The following is a 22,191-nucleotide window of genomic DNA, read 5'->3' on the forward strand; positions in this document are numbered from 1 at the left end:
TAACTCCCTTCATGCCTCCATTTTTGGTACTCTCCCAGTTTACATACAGACAAAAGTGTCCTTATGCATTTGCAGTGGCACTACAGAGCTTATACAGCCACTGCCCGGCTATACATTAGCCTAGAAGAAAGCAATTCCACATGGGACCCAGGCTGCAAGAGCTACAGCTGACAATGATGAACAATTAATAGCTCATGGACTAATCTCCCTTCTTCTTAATGTGTCCCATGATATAACTACATGAAGGACCAAGATAGGCAACATCCATGGTACTGGCAAGAGCAAAGCCTTCCTGGGCTACAGCTCCCACAGTCAGCATTTCTCATGTTTGTAGCCATGCTGGCTCAGGCAATTCTGGGAGTAAGAGTCCAAAATGCTGTGGACTCCAAAAATAAACAGAAATTATAAGGCACTATATACAGGGAATGGCACCATTAATTTGGGATGGGAGGATTTCACATCTTTGAAACACTCATGGAGGTAAAGAAGAAACTCATGAAACTGTGCATTTAAGTGTCAACTTGAAATACTACGCTAAACCTGAGCTTATATTCTCTCCATTATTAACATTGTTACAAACGGTTATCCCATCCTTGGGGAGAGAGGAGAAAGATCTGGATCTCCCTGAACATCAGTATTTTAATTCAAGAAATATAAACATATTATGTGTAGCTAACGATGATGTGTGGCATGGGTTTCATCCAAATCCTTTTACAATTTCTTAAGGGCAGACAAATTAATCAAAAGCAACAGCGATAAATCACAACCTGATGATAAGGCACACCAAAAATATACTCCATTTTAACATAGGGGGTAGCAGACTGGATCTGCATCCAACCAAGCCTCTATGGAGAAGATGAGTGGGGGAGTGACGCCCTCTCCCTATCCACAGAAATTATATTCCCTCCACATTCTGAAGGAGGTGAGTTCAAGGAGTCGGCAAGAGGATGGTGAAACCTTGGTGGGCCATATTGGAGAGCCCAGAGGGCAGACAAAGCCTGTGAGCCAGGAGTTCCCTTTGCCCCTTTCAGAGGTTGAGTTATTCAGCACAAACACAGTGTATCTTTTCATATGATGAAAACCTATGTTAAGAAATTCAGTGATACACAGTGGTGTTGTAGCCATTGGTTCAAATGGCTATACAAGAGGACCAGATAAATTCATAATTGAGAGAGACCCAATATCTCAGAATATGGAGCTTCAGTTTTACTTACCATGCCAGTTAACAGATAATTGGAAACAAACATGGGAGAGATGCGCCTGCACTCTCTATCAAGCTTTCTTTGTGGGTTTTGCTGGGACATGTGGATTTAGTGAATAAGGGCCAGGCAAGTTGCAGCTTTCTAGATGTTGCAGTAGGGGGATGACGGAAGCTGCAGCTCAAGAACATCTGGTTGCCTATGCTGAGATAAAACTATCAGTTGTTCCAATAATTCCCATGTACACACAATGGTTTTCAGTGGCTGAATGACAGAGCATGCTGTGTATGAGGAAGAGGCATATCAGTTCTATTTAAAATGATCTGGGATAGGTCTCTGATGGAAGCCCAGAAGCCAGCTGCCACCACTCAAAAGAAGTTGTATGAGCCATGGACCCATGGATTGATTTTTTTTTATAAGGCAGCAGAATATGCTTCTATGGGAAAGAAGGCAACACTTCAATTCTTTAGGGCAATAAGCAAGGCTGTGATGAACGTCAAGAACATATTTCCCCATTCCTAGTGTGCTCTACCCTGCTCTCAACATTGATTATTTTGTGTTCTGTAATAATATTTTAAAAACTAACTTTCAAGCTCCTATAGTTCAAAAATGCTTGCTGCTGTTGATGGTTATGTCAATAAAGTTCTGTTCTTGTTTGACTTCCATGGTGGCCATCAGATACAACATTCCTTTAAAGACAAAACTTCTAGGAATATCACTGAGGCAATCCTTGGGTCATTACAGGATCCTGGGGCCTGGGCAGATATAAGGCTTTTCTCTCTGTAATTCTGAAACAGTTCTGAAACTAAGTGTTAAATTTATACACCTATGCCTTGGCTCATCCTATATGTTTTAAAGGATGGAAAACTAGTGCTGCTTTATCAGTCTGTCAGCTACCTACATCCCCAAGTGTTTATTGTTTCAGCTAACAAAGGTCCAAAACACACTGCAGAAATTGAAGGCTTTCATGGCCGGCATTCATAGTTTTTTGTGGGTTTTTCAGGCTATGTGGCCATGTTCCAGAAGAGTTTCTTCCAGATGCTGGCGAAACGTCAGGAAGAAACTCTTCTGGAACATGGCCACATAGCCCGAAAAACCCACAAAAAAGCACTGCAGAAATAATCCAGTTTGAGACCAGTTTAACTGCCCTGGCTCAGTGATGGAGTTTATTGTGGCACCAGAACTCTGACAAAGAAAGCTAAATGGCTCACAAAACTATAGTTTCCAGGATTCCCTAGCACTGAGCTAGAGCAGTTAAAGCGGTCTCAAACTGGATTATTTCTGCAGTGTATTTTGGACCTAAATGATTGGAACAGTTTTTATATAATTAAGTCATTTTCTAAGATGAAGTGGAAGGAAATTTATTTATGGCCATAGTCCAATAAAAGAAGATACCATTTACAAAATGTAAGAATCACATTAGATTAAAACAGTATAAAAACAGTATAAAATTACAGTATTAAAATTTTATACTGTAATTTTATACTGTTTTTATACTGTTTTAATCTAATGTGATTCTTAAATTTTGTAAATGGTATCGTATTTGATTGTTCTATGACTGTAAATGAATTTCCTTCCATTAAATGTGGACATAAAGAAAAGATTTGGTTAAAATGCTTACTTTTTCTTGTCTTTATCTTTCTTCAGTGGTTGCTGTGAAGTGGCTTGCAGGGATTGGCACTGCAGGGTTTCGACTGCCACCTTCCGTCTGTTGAAAGCATTCATTTCCTCTTCCAGCTCTCTTCGTTTCTCCTCCAACTTCCTCTTTTCTTCCTGATGTATTCTTTTAAGATGTTCAAACTTCTCATGCAGCTAAAAGATGAAGAAGAACAACAAAATGGGCAGTCCATGCTGTTTTCATTTCTACCTGGCAAGAAGACCAGACCCTCTCCTATTGTAAGGGGCCTATGATTCAAGCCAGACTGCAGAAGTCACAGAAGAAGACAATTCCAGCAACTATTCTACCATTCCATATTACCTCCACCAGGCCCCTCCCTCAACTGTCACAGAGCAGGCTGCCACAGAGGGAGAAGTGGTGATAAATCAGACAATTCCATCAGCCTGCTAAAACAACAACAACAAAAACCCTACTTGCTTTCTTTCCTTTCCTGCCATCTTTTCTCCTTATGTGTTGCCCTGTTTACACAGTGGGCATGTTGCCATGGGTTGTCATTTATTAGTCACATGGAAGACACTTCAGTAGCCTTTTTTGGTAAGGTGTGAAAATGAAATATAACATAAATTCAGGGACATTTAAGCAAGCTATAACAATGTGGTGATTGTTGCAGAAAACTCTCTCCCTATTTTTTCACCACCAGGACAACCAATAAAGTTAGTCACCAGCTGTTTCTCCACAAAAGGACAAGAAACATACTGTCCCAAGATGTGATGATGGCAATGAAAAAGGAAAACATTTGAAAATTCATTTTATTTATGGATTGGACATGGGCTTAAACTCTTAAGAATCTGGATGTGTCTCAAGATCGCTGTTAAGGGACCTACTTGCTCTCCCACCATTAAAATCTACAAGACTACTCATTAGCAATCCCTACTCTGTAGAACTGCTACATGACAGATATATGGCTAGTTCCATCTGCTATACACCTTGAATCCCATTGTCCGACCTTGAATCCCATTATGGAACAAAGACGGGATATAAATCCTTGGAATAAATAAATAAATAAGGAGAGGGTTTAAGATATATACTTTGGGACAGGAGCATTTTTAACCAAAAATATTTGTATTACATATGTGCTGCTTTTCTTGGTTATCTAAGTTTTGGATTCAGTTTTAATTAAGTGATTTGTTCTTGAATTTGTTTAAAATGGATGATTCATGGTTTAATGAATACATTAAATTGTTAGTGAACTACAAACCACTTTGGGAAGACTGCAGAGTTGACAATGGAGTTAAGCCACTTTTGGGGACCCAGGGGCTGCCAACCCACCAGTGGCCATGCCTCTCAGCCAGACTCATGCTTCCAAATCCCAGCATATTCCCCTCCTTTACATGTTTGATATGCCCAGAAACTGAAAGAAGGCCTTTATCACACACATCAGTCTACAGCCCAGGTTCATTCTCTGTCATACTCACTTCTCTCTCCTTCTCTTTCAATTCTGATTCTGTCTCCTTGACCCTGTTTACGAACATTTGTCTCATTTCTTCCTCTTTCCTCTGCAATTCACAAAGGAATTCTTTTCTTTTGGTCTCATATGTTTCTTGAAGGCTGGCAAAAACAAAAACAACAATGCAATACATACAAACTCTGTATCATGTAAACATTTTAAAATATTTGGAAAAATAGTTAATGATTATAAGCAGCCATGAAGACACGCCTGTCTTCAGTGTTGCTTTTGTACACAAAGTGTGAGCATGGCAAAGACATAAAATATCCCAGCAGGCAGGCAAAGATAGAAGATCACCATTAAAACAAGTTGTGTTCCTGTCAACAGGCAAAAATCCTAGATTTCAGTGGAACCACCAAGCCTTTGCACATCCATGCAAGTTTGACAAGGAAAAAAAGTGAATGAAAGGAACCTCTCTCACCTGAATGGCTGGCTGTCAGGATCAGTATCTTTGAACCCCATTTCTTCTAGTTTACACCGCCTGTAGAGCTCATAGTGGCGAGTATGAGTTTGTTCCCGAAGATCTTCCATGTTGACACGAATCAGCATTTCCCGCAGCTTTACAAAGTCACAGTGGCTTTCATTTTCAACTGATCAAACAAAGAGATGTAGTGGAACCAATGGTGAAAATTGATGTTTTGCTCTCTCACCATCTCTAGACTGACATCTTTTTTTGTTGGAATGTCATCATAAATGGAATTAAAATAATCATTAACTTGGAAACAAATTCAGAGCTTCCCAAAGTAGAAATTAGCAAATTTTAAAATTTACCATAGGAAATTAGCAACCTTATGCATGTTTATTCACAATTAAGTCATACATGTTCAAAGTAGCATATTCTCTAGCAATCTTGGTATGATCCAAATCCTTATAAGGATATATAATATTTACATTTTTGTTCAATTCCAATGTACAGATTTCAAGCTTATTTACATAGAAGGGCTTATATCAAGTATCAATTTGGGGGAAATTGTTGCAGAATTATATGAAATTGTATTTGAAATGTTTGCTGAATTGTTTTTCTTGCATTTCTGCTACATTTTGATAATAACACTGATATGGATATGTTGACAGACTGACTGGAATAATATTTACATTTTAAATGTTTGTTATGGTTGGGAAATGTTTTGAATTCTTACAGATGCATTGTTTATGGAGATTTGTTTAAGTAACATCTTACCATGGCATTTACTGGAATCCAAGGAAAGCAGGGTCTGGCTATAAAGCAGTGTCAGTGAGCTCACCACTTGCAATGGCTCAATACAAGTAGGCATTCCATAATCACCACAAAAGGCAAGGATGCACAACACTGTCAGATGTGCCCAGAGTCCAACTTACCTTGTACAACACCCCATGGATACTGCCGAGCTCTCACCATTTTATTTCCAACCTTTACCTCTTCTGTGCTACCAACAACAGCAAATGGTAGATGAGCCTGAAAAATCATATTTAATCAAATCATGAAATTCAGTGCAGAAGTTGAAATGTCACTTCTCAGTCCTGCAACACTGCCAATATCAGTCTGGTATCAATTTAGCTCCTAAAGTCTCTCTGAATGCAGAGTCTTGTTTTCTCTATCTGTGATAGCAAGAAGTAAAGGCAGAAGCTTCACACATCAAAAACTTACTTGGAAAGATCTTCAGCCCCATACACTGTTTTTTTTTACAGCTATAAAATTGTAAAATTTCTAACTAAGCACCAACTTAGATTTCACATAGTGATGTAGAAAATGTCAGCATACACAGATTTTGCCAAGATGTTTTTCAATCAAGGAAATATACAGACCTTATTCCAATACTCTACCTGGCTATTTTAGGTCCCTTTCTCAGAACTGCATTATGGGATTGAATCAAATTAATAGAGGCAAAAGAATGACTGTGCAGTAGCAAAAATTCTTGGGTGTTCAAAATACTACAGGAATACCTAACAGTACAATCTGCATTCAGCAGTAACAGCTAATATCATTGGTCCAGAGCCCAGCTAGTGAAGACATTTGAATGTCAGGAGTGAGAGACTCTGGATGAAATTCTGCTCTCGGCCATAAAACAAACTGCGTGATTTTTAACTAGTCACTTGGAACACTGAGAGCCAGTATGGTATAGTGGTCTGAGCACTTAAAAGTTGGTCATTTTCATTGCTTCATCTTCCACAATTAAGTGGATAAAGTGAGAATTTGTAGAATCCCTTCGGTACTCTATTGCACTGCAAGCATGTTTTGATTCTGGTACTCCAAAGCTACTTTTTCATTCCAGGGAATGTTAATGGACACAAGGGGGGAAGTTGTGGATTGTCCTTACATTCCTTCACTAGCTGTCTGGCTGGATGCTGTCTGCTAATACAGTATGAGCATACTATATATAGAAATTGCGGAGGACATCATTGGGTTCACATTACCCTCCAAATTTATCTATTTTGCATCTTCTAACACTGGCAGTGGGACAAAAGGCATCTCACTGGGAAAATCTGTACCTTTCTGAGGCTTGCAATACATTTCAGTGAAGAAAAAATGTGCAAGAACAGTTTTAAAATGTTCATGACTCAGAAAGGGGAATAATGGAGAAATGCTCACAAGCACAATTTAGGCAACAGGGAAAATGCACTTGTATAATACAGATCTATACAAAAAAGTACAGTATACTTTTAGGAAAAAACATACACACATATCTCAGTCATAAGGAAAAAATCTGATACAAGAGTGATCAGGACAAAAACGCACAAAAATGTCACAGTGAAACACAGTGAAGCACATTGAAAATGAGATGGGGCCTAAATAACTTAAAGGCACTCGTGCTCTGGTTAGTACTTGAATGGGAGGTTGTCAATGAATGCCAGCTGTTGTAGACTAAACTTTATAGGAAGAAACTAGCAAAACCACTTCTGAGTATTTCTTGACAAAGAAAACCCTATGAAATTAATGGGGTCACCATAAGTTGACAGGTGACCGGAAGGTACATACACATACAATACCATACTACAAATTTAAGCAAGAGGTATAAAACTGTCCCAGTCTAGTAATCAGGTTGCTTAGGGTACAAAGGTACCACTTTTAGCTCTCCGTCCATCAAGATATACCAAAATACCTGTGGGTATTTAGGCACTGAGACTCAAACAAAGGATAAGTTTTATTTGATACTGCATAGTCACCAGCATCATAGGATAATACAGCCACCGGCATCATAGGACTCTACTCCTTCCTCAAACAAAAATGAGCACCCATCAGAGAAATGGGAATAGCAGCCCCTAAGTATCACAATGATCTCTATTAGAATAACCTTCATTTTTTAAAAATGTCACAGAAACACAGAACTATACAAACCAAGTAGCAAAGGCATTACTCACATTCATTACTGAGTTAATCTCAGCTACAGCATCATCATCTGTGGGGAACTGATAAATCTGGACTCCATTACTGACCAGTTCACTCATTATTTTAATCTTGAACTTGTGCAATTCACTTTTGGAGATCGTGTCAGCTTTGGCAATTATTGGGATAATGTTCACCTACACAGGAAATAAAACCAGTGAAAATAATTTAAAATGTGATTTTAAAACTTGTCATTCATTGAGCTGCAGTTAATCAAGTTCTGGCTCTGAAACCAGACTGCAATCAGTAAGAAATACTGCCAACATTGAGGTAAGTAGAAAAAGCAAAAATGCTGTGATTTCTCATTTAGTGGAGTGATTTAAGATATATTGAAATACCTTACATATGTGTGTGTGGCACAGCTCTATGAAGGAATAGAAATGCCAGAGGAAATAATTTATGAACTTCAGATCAGGTCTGTAAGTTACTGAAATGCATGGCTTAATAAGAATGCCTTCTTGGCAATTTTGACTGGAATGCTCCAAGGTACTGAGGGCGTTTTTAATACTGAACTAACTGAAGTTATTTGACCAACTTATTTAATGCTTATTTCATATTAGAATTAATAATTTGTAGGCTATATAATTAGTTTAAAAACAGATATATGTATAATGTATATACATATGTAATGCAGATGTGTTAGACCCTACTGTATAGGACATATGTGATATAAATGCAAACATATAAGGAAACAGAGATCGAAATAATTACAGCAGGTATCTGTTAACTAGATCTACCATATTACTTCTGTGGATTTGCTACCTGACTTTAGCCCAGGTAGCAAATCAAGCATATTTCTTCACAATCCACTCAAGCATATTTCTTCACAATCTACTCATAATCCTTCTAGACAGAAAAAGTAAACTTAAAATGTGTTCATTTGTTCAGATCTGTATACACATCACAAATTATTCTGTTAAATTATATTCCTGAGTATTAAAATAATTGCTGTCAGCATCTACCCTTCATCCTCTAGCGCCAGAGCCAGAAGGAAAATGTTCTTCACAATATTAGTACTACTCTGTTACATCAAACAGCTGAGTTAGCGTATGTTACCACTCAGGTTTTGTGCATTTAGTTATCCATCTACAGCCTTGATTTTCTTCCATTCTGACAATACCTGCCCCCTCCATAATTTAGTTTATTCTTGTTGGTACTCTTAGCAGAATAAAGCTAGGAAAGATCAGAACTGCACAGAATGCTGTGAATTAATGTGCAAGGCAGAAACAGTTGCTTAGCAATCGCCACACAACTCATTAAACCTAACTCATGCCAGAAATTGGCTTTCCATCCCAAATATCTATTTTCCCTGAGGCCCTGCACTAAAGGGATAAAGAAAAGCCAAGAAGGGCTAGGGTTTATGGTAATCCCTTCCGATTACAGTCTTTTGCTTTGAAAAGGAAAATGAATTGGAAAAAGCAAAGAATTTGACTAGGAACCACCCCTGCTCCCCTCTCTATATAGAACCAACCAACCAACCATATGGCTGGGGAGGGTGAGGACACTTATTTGCCATGGCAATTCTTTGCAGTTCTGGAGGCCTCCTTGAGTACTAGGCAGGACCACCCTGAAGGTACAGGAGGGAGTGAGGACTGAAAAGCCTCCCCCCACATTTCCCCAATGCTTTAGCAGAACCCTGAATATGATCATTTGGCTCTCAGCCTTTGACTTTAATGCCCTGCCTAGGAGGCTTTGTGAACTAATAGAATTTATGAACAGCTGGCAGCCAATCCCAGTGTTAACATTTATCAAAACTAATTGCCACACTATTCATTCAGTGACTGCCAACTAACTGTTAAGAAGCACAGCAGTGTTTTTTTTAAAAAAGTGAATTAGGTGAGAAAGAATAAAAGACATCCATGTGTTCCATAAAAAGTTAAAATAATAATAAGAATAATTTACCACTGGGCTACTAGAAATCAGGATTGTAAAATCAGTTAGGAAACATTGCTGAAACTAAGCCTAAAGGGGAATACCTGTCTACCCACCAATACCCAGATACATCAGTAATGGCTTTCCCATGTGCTTACTAATGCAAAAAGAAAAAGAAAAAGGAGGAAGCAAAAGGTCCCTAGGAAATCCTAATTGCATTTAATCTGCAGATGATTGGCTTGTTGTATGAAAACTGAAGTGTGTCTCTGGCTCTGTGTACCAAGGCACTACTGGGGCCATTAGCATGGTGAACTGTCAACACAGGCCAAGATTCAAAGAACTGCAGAACTTGTTTAGTCAGTCCAGAGAGTCTTTAGGTTTATCAGCAACCCCCTCCCCCTCTCCGTTAGCAGCCTCCCTACTCCCTTATGCCACCTGGCAACTGATTTCAAAAGGGAACAGAGTTGCAAAGGTAACAGGTTGCGTGGTGCCATGCCTCAAGGTTCAGCAGCTGAAATAAAATGCCCAGGGTGCCTCTTGTGCATGGGCATGAATGAGGCAGATCTTTCGGAGTCCTTCTCCCACTTTCAACATGGTATGGTGGTACTTATTTAAACAATAAATTGCCTGCTTGGGAATTTTGCTTTTGATTAAAATAAAAGTTTTAGACACACACACCCCAAATGTTTTAAGAGACACAAACATTTCTCCAAACAGAGCTATACTTGATGGGGCCATCACATATGGTGAGTCAAGATACAGGGGTCAATCAGATAGGGCTGGCTCCTTTGAACTGTGTGTTTATTTGACACAGACAGCTAGACATGGTTCAATTCCAGTCTACTTCACATGTTTCAGTGGCAACTCCATCCATATACTGTATTACAATGCTGAAGAATTTAGCTTTGAAGATGATTTACTTTTTGGCTGTCTGGAAGTAATCACATACAGCAGGCAACAGCTGCTTTGGTTATAAGTTCAGCCACACATAAATGCATGATAGAAACTGTGCAGAAATAGCGTCTGCCCTGGAAAAGCCTGGTGAAATCACTTGGATGAACAAGATACATTAGTATCACAAGAAACCCAGACAGTCTCCCTGTGTCTGACATCATTGTGCTGACACTGCAGAGTGTTGAACAGCTGCCCCCATTGATGCATTACCAATTCATATGCCTACCAAAATACAACTTTCCTATGCAGATCTCCAGCCAATGTGGTTTCCAAGTCACATCCGACCTAGGAGGAGTTCTCGGAAAGCGGCAGAAGTGAAAGCAAGGAAATGAGAGTATTAACAGGGGCGAGCCCAAAATATTTTGGCAGCTGAAGCAAAGGACAATATGGTGTGATCTCACCCCACTCCTTGATTCCATCTATAATAGTCCATCAAATTGGCAGCTAAAGCTTAACACTGGTGACAAGATAACATTGTCCACTCTACCCAGGGACAGTGGCCTGGGCACTGGTATGATTACATGATACATATATCTCTGCCTAATGTGTATCTCTCAGTATCTACTACTTGAGGCATTTACCCCACTCTGCCTAAGGTAGAGCTAACCCTGGCATTATTTCCACATATCTTAAATAAATTCGTTTATCTCTCAAATCCAGCCTGATTCCCTGAATCCTTACTATTCTTACTGTCCTTTACATTCTTCTGCAAAAAGTAGACATTATCTATGGGCTTTTAGAAGGGCTTACTATTTTATTAGCAATCATACCACTATTTAAGAACCTCAATTGATCTGTATGAAGGGAGGGCAACATAATGAAAAAGGTTCTGCAGTGGAATTGCACAGCCGTAGTTAGCCAGTTTTCTGATGACTGATCCTGGATGAATGCCTCACGCTTCAGTATGTCACACATGAAGGCTGGCCAAAGTGAAGCTTAAACAACCCATCATAAGCTTATTTACTTGGGAATGAGTCTCATGTTGGGTTTTTTTCTTCTTCAAGGAATACATATATGAATATAAATATGCAGGTATGATATCTGTCCAAATATTGTACTGAATATAAGCCATATTTGTGGAAATGTCAACATGACAGTCGCAGCTTCACACTTCTGTTAATAGGCAGCACTCCACATTGCCTAAGAATTATGGAATCAATAGGCTTCATTTTGTGGGGATATATGGAAACTCTCGACTGATCCTAAAAAGTGAGAGGGAGAGCCAAAAATATCCCTCCAAAATGGCTGTGAATAAAGAAAGCTGATTAAAGCCAGCTAATCACAGCTCAGAGAATGCTGTGAAGGGAGCCTAAGGATGGGGGAGATAAAAATGAGAGCCTTACCTGTCAAAGTCAGATAGGAATGAGATAGGGAAAAGATGATGCAGAGTTAGGGCAGTCAGAGAGAGAGTGTGCAGCTACACTGTGGAAATAATGGAGTTTGACACCACTTTAACTGCCATGGCTCCATCCTACAAAATCCTAAGATTTGTAGTTTTGTGAGGCACCAGCACTCTTTGCTAGAAAAGGTTAAAGACCCTGTAAAACTACAAATCCCAGAATTTCATAGGATGGAGCTACAGAAAGTGGTGTCAAATTGCATTGCTTCTACAATACGATGCACCAAAATGAAGATCTTAATAGCATTTTGTAGATTGTGACTAAGAGAAGATTTCAGGGATATACCTTGTTTAACTTACATGTTATATAATAAATATTTACAGTCAGCCCTCCCCATAGGTGGGTTTGCCTTTCAAGGCTTTGAGCTTATGCAGAAGGCAAGCCCCGGTATAAGTAATGGGGCATATACCCGTGCTGTGCACCCGTGTGCCGCCGCGAGTGTGTGCTCCATTATTTTCTATGGGGCTTGGGCATACACTCTTTTCCCCATATGTGGGGGGATCTGGAACGGATCCCTCACATATAGAGAGGGCGGACTGTACTTGTTTTATTTTCTATAACTGAGTCTGACTGTTCCATTTACAAACTGATATGGAGATTGGTCACGCTTACCATACTGAACTCAGCGATCAACATGGCCACTTACTTATCCATGACAGGAATCACCCTGCGGCTCAAGTAGCTGTGGTCCAGGGAAGGTTATCTTGAGGATCAAGGGGGCAATGTGACTGACAGCAACCCAAGGGTTGGAACACTGGGCCAGCCTCAGGAGGGGCTCTGTTACAATGGCTCTACACTACAATTGTTAAAACCGTAAGTGAACGTCCAGTCTCTTCTGGTTTGGAGAAATAGTCAGGTATACCCTGTTAGGTGAGGAGATACTCCACTACCATCCCTGTACCACTGTAACTGTTCTACACATACTGGCCATAATTCAATGCTCTTGGATCAAAGGTGATGATTATAGGTGGAGAACAGAAATACATGAGAAGTGAATTCATTTCTACTTTCCAGCAGACAAGATGTTTCTTTTCATATTTGGAAAAGGACACTGCTTATTTGCTCTGAGTATTAAATATTCTTTAAGTTTCAAAAGGTCACTCATTACAAATAAGATGTGAACATGTCTGTTTTTTGTTTCAAACATGAATCTTTTGACGTCAATGACCTTTGCTGTCTGCCCCAAGCTCCCCTTACAACATAAACTTCAGAAGACTTGTTTTTTCTCTCTGCACCATCTTGCAATAAATCAAGTGACCATTTATCAGCTAGGTTCAATGAACACACACTGTAAGGAAGAAAATTATCTGTGTTCCTAAGGGCTCTGTTTGGCTACCCTTGTTACAAATGGCTGTTGCCTTAGATGCACTCTAAAAGAGACATTTCTCACAGTAACTTCTGCATTAAAAACAGAAACACATACAGGCCAGTTTACTCCATTAACATCTTCTTGTCACTTCCCTGTTAAATTGTTTTCTGAACAACTACTGGGGCAGAACATGCTAGAAGCACAGCAGTGATAATGAAGCTACACAGGCCAACAAGATTTCCTTTCCTTATTTCAGGGCTGGAAAATCTTTGGTATCTGACATTTGAAATGCTTCCAGAAAAGTAAAGGAAAAATGCCCACTAAGCCTGTTGTTAGACCAAAGCTTGCAAAAGTTACTTTTGGACCAGAACATCCAGAATCAACTAGCTATGTTGACTGATGGATTTGGGGAACTACAGTCCAAAAAGGAAACATTCTGTCCTGGGTTAGGCTGTGTCCACAAGGGCCAAATAACATATCTTCCCCTGCCCTCATGGCAATCAGTCTGGACAATATGGCACCCAATCCACGATTCCTATGTGAACTGCCCTGACAATGTATGGCCAGTTCAGCACCAAACTCATGGTATACCATACTTAAACCAAATTTTTAAAACTCTGATTTTGCTCTGGATCTTCCTAGAAAATCTAAATCCCTCTGGATCAATGTCAGGTGGCTATTTACAACACTTCCCACTGTGCCACCCACTGCCATGCAAGCTGCTCCTTTGAAGTCTGAACGAGGCACCCAGCCATAGGATTAATGCTGGGCACCTCGTTTTCGGCCTCAGAGAGAGCAGCAGCAGGACACATTGTAAACAATCACCCAGCATCACTCCAGAGTGACTAGGTAATGGGGGGGGGGGGCTTTGGGGCAGTTTTGCAGCCAAAATACTCCAGGCTGCTCCCAGAGTATTCTGGCTCATGCAGACACAGCCCTAGAAACATACATTCACTGAAAGTCAAGACTCATGGGAAATGTGTACACTCAGATACATACCTTACTATCCAAGTTCTTCATGGTTACCAGATCCAAAGACTTCAGTGAGTGGCCAGTTGGAGTGATAAAGTAAAGGCAGACATGGATCCTTGTATCATGATAATTAAAGAGGGAGCGCCGGATCTTCAGCTCTTCTTGCAAGTAGTTTTCAAACTGCGTGTCAATGTAATCTACTATCGGCCTGTAACTAAAAACGAATTCCATTAGCAACCTGAATGGTACAGTAACTGAGAATAGTTAGGTACTTTCAGGTATGTGTTTTAATTTTTCCAAGTTATCTATCCTTAAGAGGGATGGCCCAATTTCTCCCATCTACAAGCCTTTGACCAGATGCAAATAGAAGAGAAGGAGAATTATACTCTATGTGTCATTCCTTCAAGCTAAAATTAGCAGAAGGTGATGTGTATGAGCAAGGAAGGGAAACAGGGCCAAAAAGGCTTTGGGGTGAAAATGCCACAACCCAAAACCTAGGGCTGCCAATGTTCAAAAGAGCATCCAATGATGCTTTATTTATGAAGTCCACTGAACAGCTTTAAGCTAGTCACTACCCAACCCCCAAGAACCAACCTCAGAGGGCTCTCTGTAAGACTAAAATGGTGTACCTGGCAGAGTAAGAATGTAACTAATAAGCATATGATATGATGAAGAAAAATACAAAAACGTATGTTTTGTTTTTCTTTTCACTTTCACCAGCTCTCTTTCAAATGTTATACAGAAGGGAAGTCTGGGATATCTCCCCAGACTTCCCCAATTAGCTTCCCTGAGAATTAACAAGTGGTTTTGAGCAAAGCCAAGGATTTGATCTTTACAGGAGCTTTCAGAAATCTTCTTCAGGCTGCACATTCAAAAAAGCAAGGGGGGATGTAGGAAAAAAGAAAAGATGTTCTGAAACACAGTGAAGAAGCCCAGGTCTTCATTTTCTTATTGATAAGTTGTCTTTTTTGCTAAGAGGAAAGGAAAAGGAAAAGTTTCCCCCTCACCTCATTGCCTTCTTCATGCATTCATTGGTTAGCATCCATCTTGAGAAACAGTATAAAGGGCCTCAAAAGCTTACTCACAGATTTCTAACATTTGGGCTGATTCTATGATAGATATTACTCCGTTACTGGGTGTGAAATCATTGGCCCTCCAGACATTGATGAACTACAACTACTGTATCATCAAGCACTGGTCATGGAAGATGGGCCAATGGCAGCTGGAATCCAACAACTCCCCAGCCCTGCCCTACCATTAATTTTAATTTTCTTTTAATTGATCAAAAGGACTATCTAATCCAGCAATTCCCAACCTGTGCTCTGAGGAGCCCTTAGGGCTCCATGTGCACTTCCCAGTTGTTCCGTGGCCGCTCCAGGAAAATAAAAGAAATAAAAATTGAATGAAATTAAAGAATAAGAAACAAAAGGTAACACTACTCCTAAACACCATTAATTTGTAAGACAGGGTAGGCCTGTTAGGGACTCCGCCATAGAAACTGATTCTAAAAAGCACTGTAAGTCAAAAAGGTTGGGAACCCCTGTTCTAATCAATGGATTATAAAAGTAACCTCTCCTTTCCTTAGCACTTTTACGACACATAAACAGATCCAGCTTTTCAAGACAAATAAGCCAAGGGCAACCAGGCTGGAGGAATGTAACCTAAAGCCAAAAAATAGGACTCTCTTCCCCAACCAACCTTCAGAGGCTAAGGTGGTCTTGCTGATCACAGAATCATAAAACTGGGAGTGACTCAAAGGGCTATCTATTCCAACCTACCATCAATGCAGGAATCCACAGCTGAATCATTTAAGGGACAGCCATCTAACCTCAGCTTTAACTACCTCCATTGAGGTAGAGTTATCCACTACATTCTGAGACAGTCTCTTCCACTACTGAATAGATCTTACTGTCAGGAAGGTCTTCCTGATGTTTAATTGGAATCTCCATTTTTGTCATTTGAACCCATCAGTTTGTCTTCTAGTATCTGGAGCAGCAGAAAACAAGCTCTCTCCATCTTCCACATGACAGCCCTTTACATATTTAAAGATAGCTATCAAATTACTTATTTGTTTTTAATTCACCAAGCTAAATATACCATGATAGACACTGCATCAGTCCACTTTAATTCAGAGGAACAAGCAGTAAAAGAAAACTAAACTAGACAGATTGTTCTGGTGTTTTTTTTTCTGTTCAGCCTCTGATATTGCTTCCCATTGTTCGATTATGTGATAAACTAAATTTATCTGTACAATAAGTAGCATGTAGTCTTTGGATTGCTGTATTGGTGGGCTTAAGCCAACCTAGGCTTTGGCATTATTGCTTTGATCAGTTATACCTTGGCATATCCTCATTGAGAGGCATTCTGCTAATATCAGATGTGTGTGAGTTTGAACACATGTACACAAATTAACTGAAATGCTATGTATTCAATATTATTTGAAATCTAAATAGGAATTTGGTATTCAACAGAACACTGCTACTAACATAACGAAGTCCTCTAATTACAACCACATTTACTTCTAACTTGTGTGTCTGAAAAATGCAATCACAGACAACAAGTACTGACTGGATTGGTCAAGCACAGCCAAAGAAACAAGCAGACAGCCAAAATAAAGCTGCTTCGAGTCAGAGTGGAGGTATGCTGTTTCAATGATGCATGCGTCCTAAGAGTCCAGAAGCCACACCAAAGCCACACTCCAGGCTGGAGCGTGGCTTTGGTGTGACTTCTGGACTCTTAGGACGCATGCATCATTGAAACACCATACCTCCACTCTGACTCGAAGCAGCTTTATTTTGGCTGTCTGTAACAGGCCAGAGAGAAAATGGTTGCTACAGACTGTAAATGGTCCTCTTACCCTTCCCATGTGGCAAGTATTGTCTGCTGTTGAATCATTTACTCAGATGGAAACTACCTTTGGTAGCTTGTTTCAAGGAAGAGAAGTTGCAGGAGGGGAAATTACATGCAGAATAAAATAGCAGGAAGTAACAGTAAAAACACAGGCTATCATTCTCACAAGTAATAGCAGAACTGCTAGAGAGGATTATGGCCCATCTACTTCAGTCGCTGCATTGGCTGGGTTTTTGGGAAGTGGTAGTCCAAACAAGTAAATTTGCTCAGCTCTAGATGTTACTTTCCACATTGGCCAAACAGATGCTGTTGGGAAACCTAGATATATGATGTGAAAGCAAGCCATAGCTCCCTCCAGAGGCCTTTTCACACTAAAAAATTATAGAGGTAACTTAATTGCTATGGTTCTATCCTATGGAATACTGGGACTGTCTGTTTTAGGGGGAGCCAGAGAAACCACAGTCAAACCACAAACTGCAGGATTTCATACAGTTATATCGTAACCACAGAAATTATAATTGTGTGATGTGAATGGGCCCCTGTAGTAACTCAGCATCAATGGCCTCTCCTAGATTTCCTTCCTGTCACAATAGGCATACCAGCCACCATCTTGGAAATTAAATGGGCCAAAGCAACTGCAAGCTTAAAGTATTTGCAGAAAAGAAGTCAGGATCAATGGAACAACCGAAGGAAATTAAGAAGGAGCATTTCAGATCCTAGTCCCTAAATCCTCCTTTGGCTTCAAAGCCAAAAGTTGAGGGCCAACATTTTTTCACGAATCTGTAGACTGGGTTGTTTTAATACATAGTTTGAAGCAGCAATTAGAATTCTTTGGTAGAGAACTGTAGCTCATTTCTCTGAACTACAACGCTTCCTCGGCAAACTAGAAATCTCAGGATTCTGTAGCACATAGCCATGGCATACAAAGCTGTATCGGACTGCTTTAACTGTAAATACACCCAAGGAAGGCCTGGACTTGACTGTATGTAGGTAGAGACAGGAGTTCCCTGTTCCTGTTCTGTTCTTGTTTTTGAGACACAAGAAATGCTGTAAGCAGGTCTAATGCATTCCAAGTAGAATTATATTCCTTTATAAGCAAGCAAATTTCTGCTGCACAAAATCAGAACGTGACTTGCCTTTCATCTTTATTTATCTGATCGCCAAACCCCACAGCATCTACAATAGTCAGCTTCAGATGGACATTGCTTTCTTGCAGGTCGTAAGTCCGTGGCCGTAAGCGAACTGTGTGCTCATAGTGACTGGCTTCTTCAGTCTCAAATGTTGTATTAAAAAGTGTATTCATCAGTGTGGATTTCCCAATGCCAGTTTCACCTACAAAATTTAAGAAATTTAAGAAGCATAAGAGAGATCAGTACTTTTTCCACTGGCCATTTCTGGAGATTTTAAAGTAAACTATGCCCAGGGAACACTGCATAATCCATAGAGTTAGAAATAAAGGCACTTTTTTTGATATTCTTATGACTTTGTTTTTAAACCCAGACTCCTAAAGAACAACAATTCTGCAATTCTTCAACCTCTGCTTAAATACAAATGTTGTATTCTATTCCCTTCCCACTTCCTTTATTTTAATAGCATATAGCAGTATCCTTTCCTTTCACTACTCTAAACATTTCCAGTCTTTGAAGCTCAGTTTTCTTCAGTGAAGTTCAGCCCTCTGTACTTTTAAGTAGCTGCAAGTTGGTTTTGCCCTTTTCACTACAAAATTAAAAGAGCAGCAAGATGCAAAGACCAGTAAGGCAAATGTCTATACAATCTCAGCCTATATCAAGGCACTATCATCTCAGAAAGGTAATCTTTTTTTTTTTTAGGGCGGGGGGGGGGGGGGGGGCTTAGCACAGCCAGTGTATAGATATGCAGGATTTTAACAGAGATAACACCTACAATATTCAAATGATTAGCCAAAAAACAAGAACCTCTTGATTCACAAGGAATTATTTTGAAAATCTCTGCATATCAATACATTTCAATAGAGTGCAGAGCATCAGAACACCTCTGGGCTGGCACTTGATGTTGCAAGGATACACAGTTGGCAAGGTTGGCAGAGCAAATAGGAACAGAAGCGGAGAATATTTTACTCCTGGCTATGGCTGGCAGCTACCCAGGTTTGTGAAATAGTAGCACTGTTTCACCAGAGAGGCAATGAAATGTGAGTATATTTTGAAATATGAGCCAACATAAAGCTTTCAAAGCTGGCCCAGGCCAAATAATAATTGAGATTCTTTTAAGCTGTTCCAAGCTATAGAAAGATTATTCATATAGTACTGCTTTTGATTTATAGCTTAAACTTTCATTGCTTTCCCCCACCCATAATGCTGCATCAGCACTCAGGGCTTGATCCTCCTGTCAAAACTGACATCATCTTTGTTTTACCATATTAATTTGTGTTGAATGCTGAAAAGAGGCAGAGATTCAAAGTATTTTGAGTCCTTAGTAATTAAGATCAAATTAGTTTCATTTCCTAGGGCAGTGGTTCTCAACCACTTGTGCCACAGCCATCGTCTAGGTAGGATACAGCATTTTCAACAGAATTATTGTGAGTTTACTTTCCATCTATACCCATGTTCTTAAAATGTGATGTGCTGTTACCTTTATGTTTTACAGTTAACAAGGCAGTAAAATTTAAAGTCAACAGTTTTGTTACTATTTTCCAAATAATTATGGAATAATTTCTGGTTTCTCTGTGTTTACCTAGGTCCTCTGATAAGACTGATGAGTGCAGTGTAGGATATGAAAGGCTGGTACAATCACTGTTCTAGAAATACATCTAATTTCTTCTTGTTATCGGGTCAGAAGAACAAGTCTTAGAGCAAGGGAAGAGCTGAGTTTCAAAGGTGTGAATCAAAACTAAAACATTTGGTAGTCTGGTTAAATATCTTAGCTAAGCAGAAAAGTATGTTGTGAAAAACAAAAAAGAAGTTCACCCAAATGAGAGATTCTCCAAGATTATTCTAAAACTACACTTTTGGTTATCAATAGGGACCTTAAATATATTACAATTCTTTTCTGAGATATTTTTGCTAAACACAGATCATAAGCACGTTGATATACAATCGTCTCTCTTTTTATGCAGATTTCAGATCTGTGTCCCTCACTTACTTGTGAGGGGCAAACAGAGGGACTTAAAATGGGGTGCACGCCCACATCATGCACCTGTGGGGTCATGCCACCATTCAAGCGAATAGGGCTTGAATATCAGCAGATTTCTGTTTTTGTGGGGGAGAGGGTCCAGAACGAATCCCCCACAAAAATAGAGGGGTGACTGTATATTTTTTTAAAGCTCTGAATTCAAGGCTTTTCTGATACTTTCCATATTGGCTGGCAAGTTTATATATAATAAGAACAGGAGGCATTTATGGATTATTTTGTTTCAGCTAATTTTGCAAAGTAAAGCAGCATTTGGCCCTGTAGACTGGTTTGCCCTCAGGCCAGGACCTCTTCCCCTGCCAATAAAACAGATCATAAGCACTGATGCAGGGGGGAAATATCATAGGACTGAATAATCATTGCCATTAGCAAACTGTTCCAACATGATAACAATTATACAAACCTAACAGTAATGCTGCATGTGAAAGTCATGAGTGGTGCATCTATCAACACAGGAAAAGGAAAGAAAGAAAAAAACCTAGGAAGTTACACATACAGCTCTTTTCCTCACATCCAATCTTGTGTTCAGTATCTGCATTTACGCTAACCTTAAACCATAACTGCAGTATGAAGATGTTTTATAGTTTGACTAAACTTTGTTTGTGTGAAGCCAGGTTTCCTTTTTACTATATAAGGAAAATCCAGAAACTGCAGAAACCATCTTGGTAAATTCCTCCTCCTAAATGAACAGGAAGAAGAGAGGGAAAGGATGGCTGTGAACTGAAGCTTCACCCAGACTCACAGAGGTTTGTCCAAGTACAGTTGACCCCTCACATTTGCGTACAAATACAATTTTTTCAAATATAGTTCATACAGTAACTAGGAGACGTGGGTCTGTTTTGTAAGAAGCCACAGGAAGAAAAGTACTTTGCATGCAAGAATATTTAAGACAATTTTCCAAGATGTGGTATCAACACTCACTTCTATTAAAAGATACATTTCCTGATAATTCACCGTATTTCTTCCAATCAGGGTAAGGTAAAGGAAGCATAGCTGAGTCACAGTTTACATGATTTACAGGTAGAAGGACCCAGACATCTTCACTATCTGACATCTTCCATTTAAAAAGGGACCAAGTAGAGGGGATGCCCAAGACAGCACTCTCTGCACCCAAATTGTTTAGGTTAAATAAGAGCAATTGCCACTCCTTGGAGCTTCCAGGAACAGCAACTGTCTTGAAATGAGAAACAGGGCTCTCTCATGCCTTGTTTTGTTCTCAAGCCCACCACTCATAAAAACAATTCTGTACAACTGGAAGTCTGGCCACTTCAATTTTTTGCTTTTAGGAGATGAGGCATGGCTCCTGGAAGTTCCCAAGCTAGATGACAAACAAGTAGTCTTGATAATGAAACATTTCCCTTAGTTTTTTAAAACAGCAACTCGTATGTTACATTATTACTCCCTCATGTTTTGGTCTTGTTAATGGTCATTCTGCTCCTAGCAATTCTGGTCCCATGATGACACCACAACACAAGTAAGGGAGGAAAAACTTAAACATGCTAGCAGCATTTGGGCGCAGCATTAATGATGTGGTTTCTCACAGCGTGGATAAGCCTTGGGCTGATGCACTCGCCACTTTCCCTCCAAAGTGAGAACAGAAGCACTGGTTCTCGTTTATAATTAACCAAAAATCAGTGTTGCATGTGAACATGGCTGAACTGTGGCTAGTTTCACAACCTGTTCAAAATTTACTGGCAGATGCAAAAATAAAATAAAAAAAAAATCTGGTACAATACCAGAAAACAACACACACGTTCCACAATTTTAAAAATGGCTTGAAAAACATCCTTAACTGATCCCTTTCAGAAAAAGCTACAATAGTAAACAAATAGACAGATGCAGAAAGAAATAGTAACTGTTTATTGACATTCTAGTAACAAATTTACAAATGAAGGACAATGATATATCTTTTTTTCTATGTTATAAAGATATTTGTTTTTGTATATATCAATTTTGCTTTCCCTGCTGAATGTTAAAGCAG

The 22,191-nt window shown here is 39.5% G+C and overlaps 1 protein-coding gene across 6 annotated transcripts in view; it reads right to left on the reverse strand.

Annotated features, from left to right (window-relative positions):
- Nucleotides 1-22,191, reverse strand: part of SEPTIN8 (septin 8) — an 86,775-nt gene that overhangs the window by 21,310 nt on the left and 43,274 nt on the right. For 5 of the 6 annotated variants that reach the window (XR_016281783.1, XR_016281778.1, XM_089530839.1 and 2 more), the window contains exons 3-9: nt 18,182-18,377; nt 14,223-14,409; nt 7,664-7,825; nt 5,663-5,759; nt 4,746-4,914; nt 4,293-4,425; nt 2,821-3,011 (exon numbers count right to left, since the gene is read on the reverse strand). Coding sequence is in view for 4 of the 6 variants with exons in the window: in XM_089530839.1 (XP_089386965.1) it covers nt 2,821-3,011; nt 4,293-4,425; nt 4,746-4,914; nt 5,663-5,759; nt 7,664-7,825; nt 14,223-14,409; nt 18,182-18,377 (1,135 nt within the window). In the remaining 2 variants the exon portion in view is untranslated. Of the gene's footprint in view, nt 1-1,101; nt 1,404-2,820; nt 3,012-4,292; nt 4,426-4,745; nt 4,915-5,662; nt 5,760-7,663; nt 7,826-14,222; nt 14,410-18,181; nt 18,378-22,191 lie in introns of those variants that run through there. The other variant, XM_089530820.1, reaches the window with a different exon arrangement.

This window comes from Sceloporus occidentalis, unplaced genomic scaffold, assembly GCF_023333645.1.
Source record: "Sceloporus occidentalis isolate IW3139 unplaced genomic scaffold, rSceOcc1.0.p SCAF_1, whole genome shotgun sequence".
NCBI classification, from domain to species: Eukaryota; Metazoa; Chordata; class Lepidosauria; order Squamata; family Phrynosomatidae; genus Sceloporus; species Sceloporus occidentalis.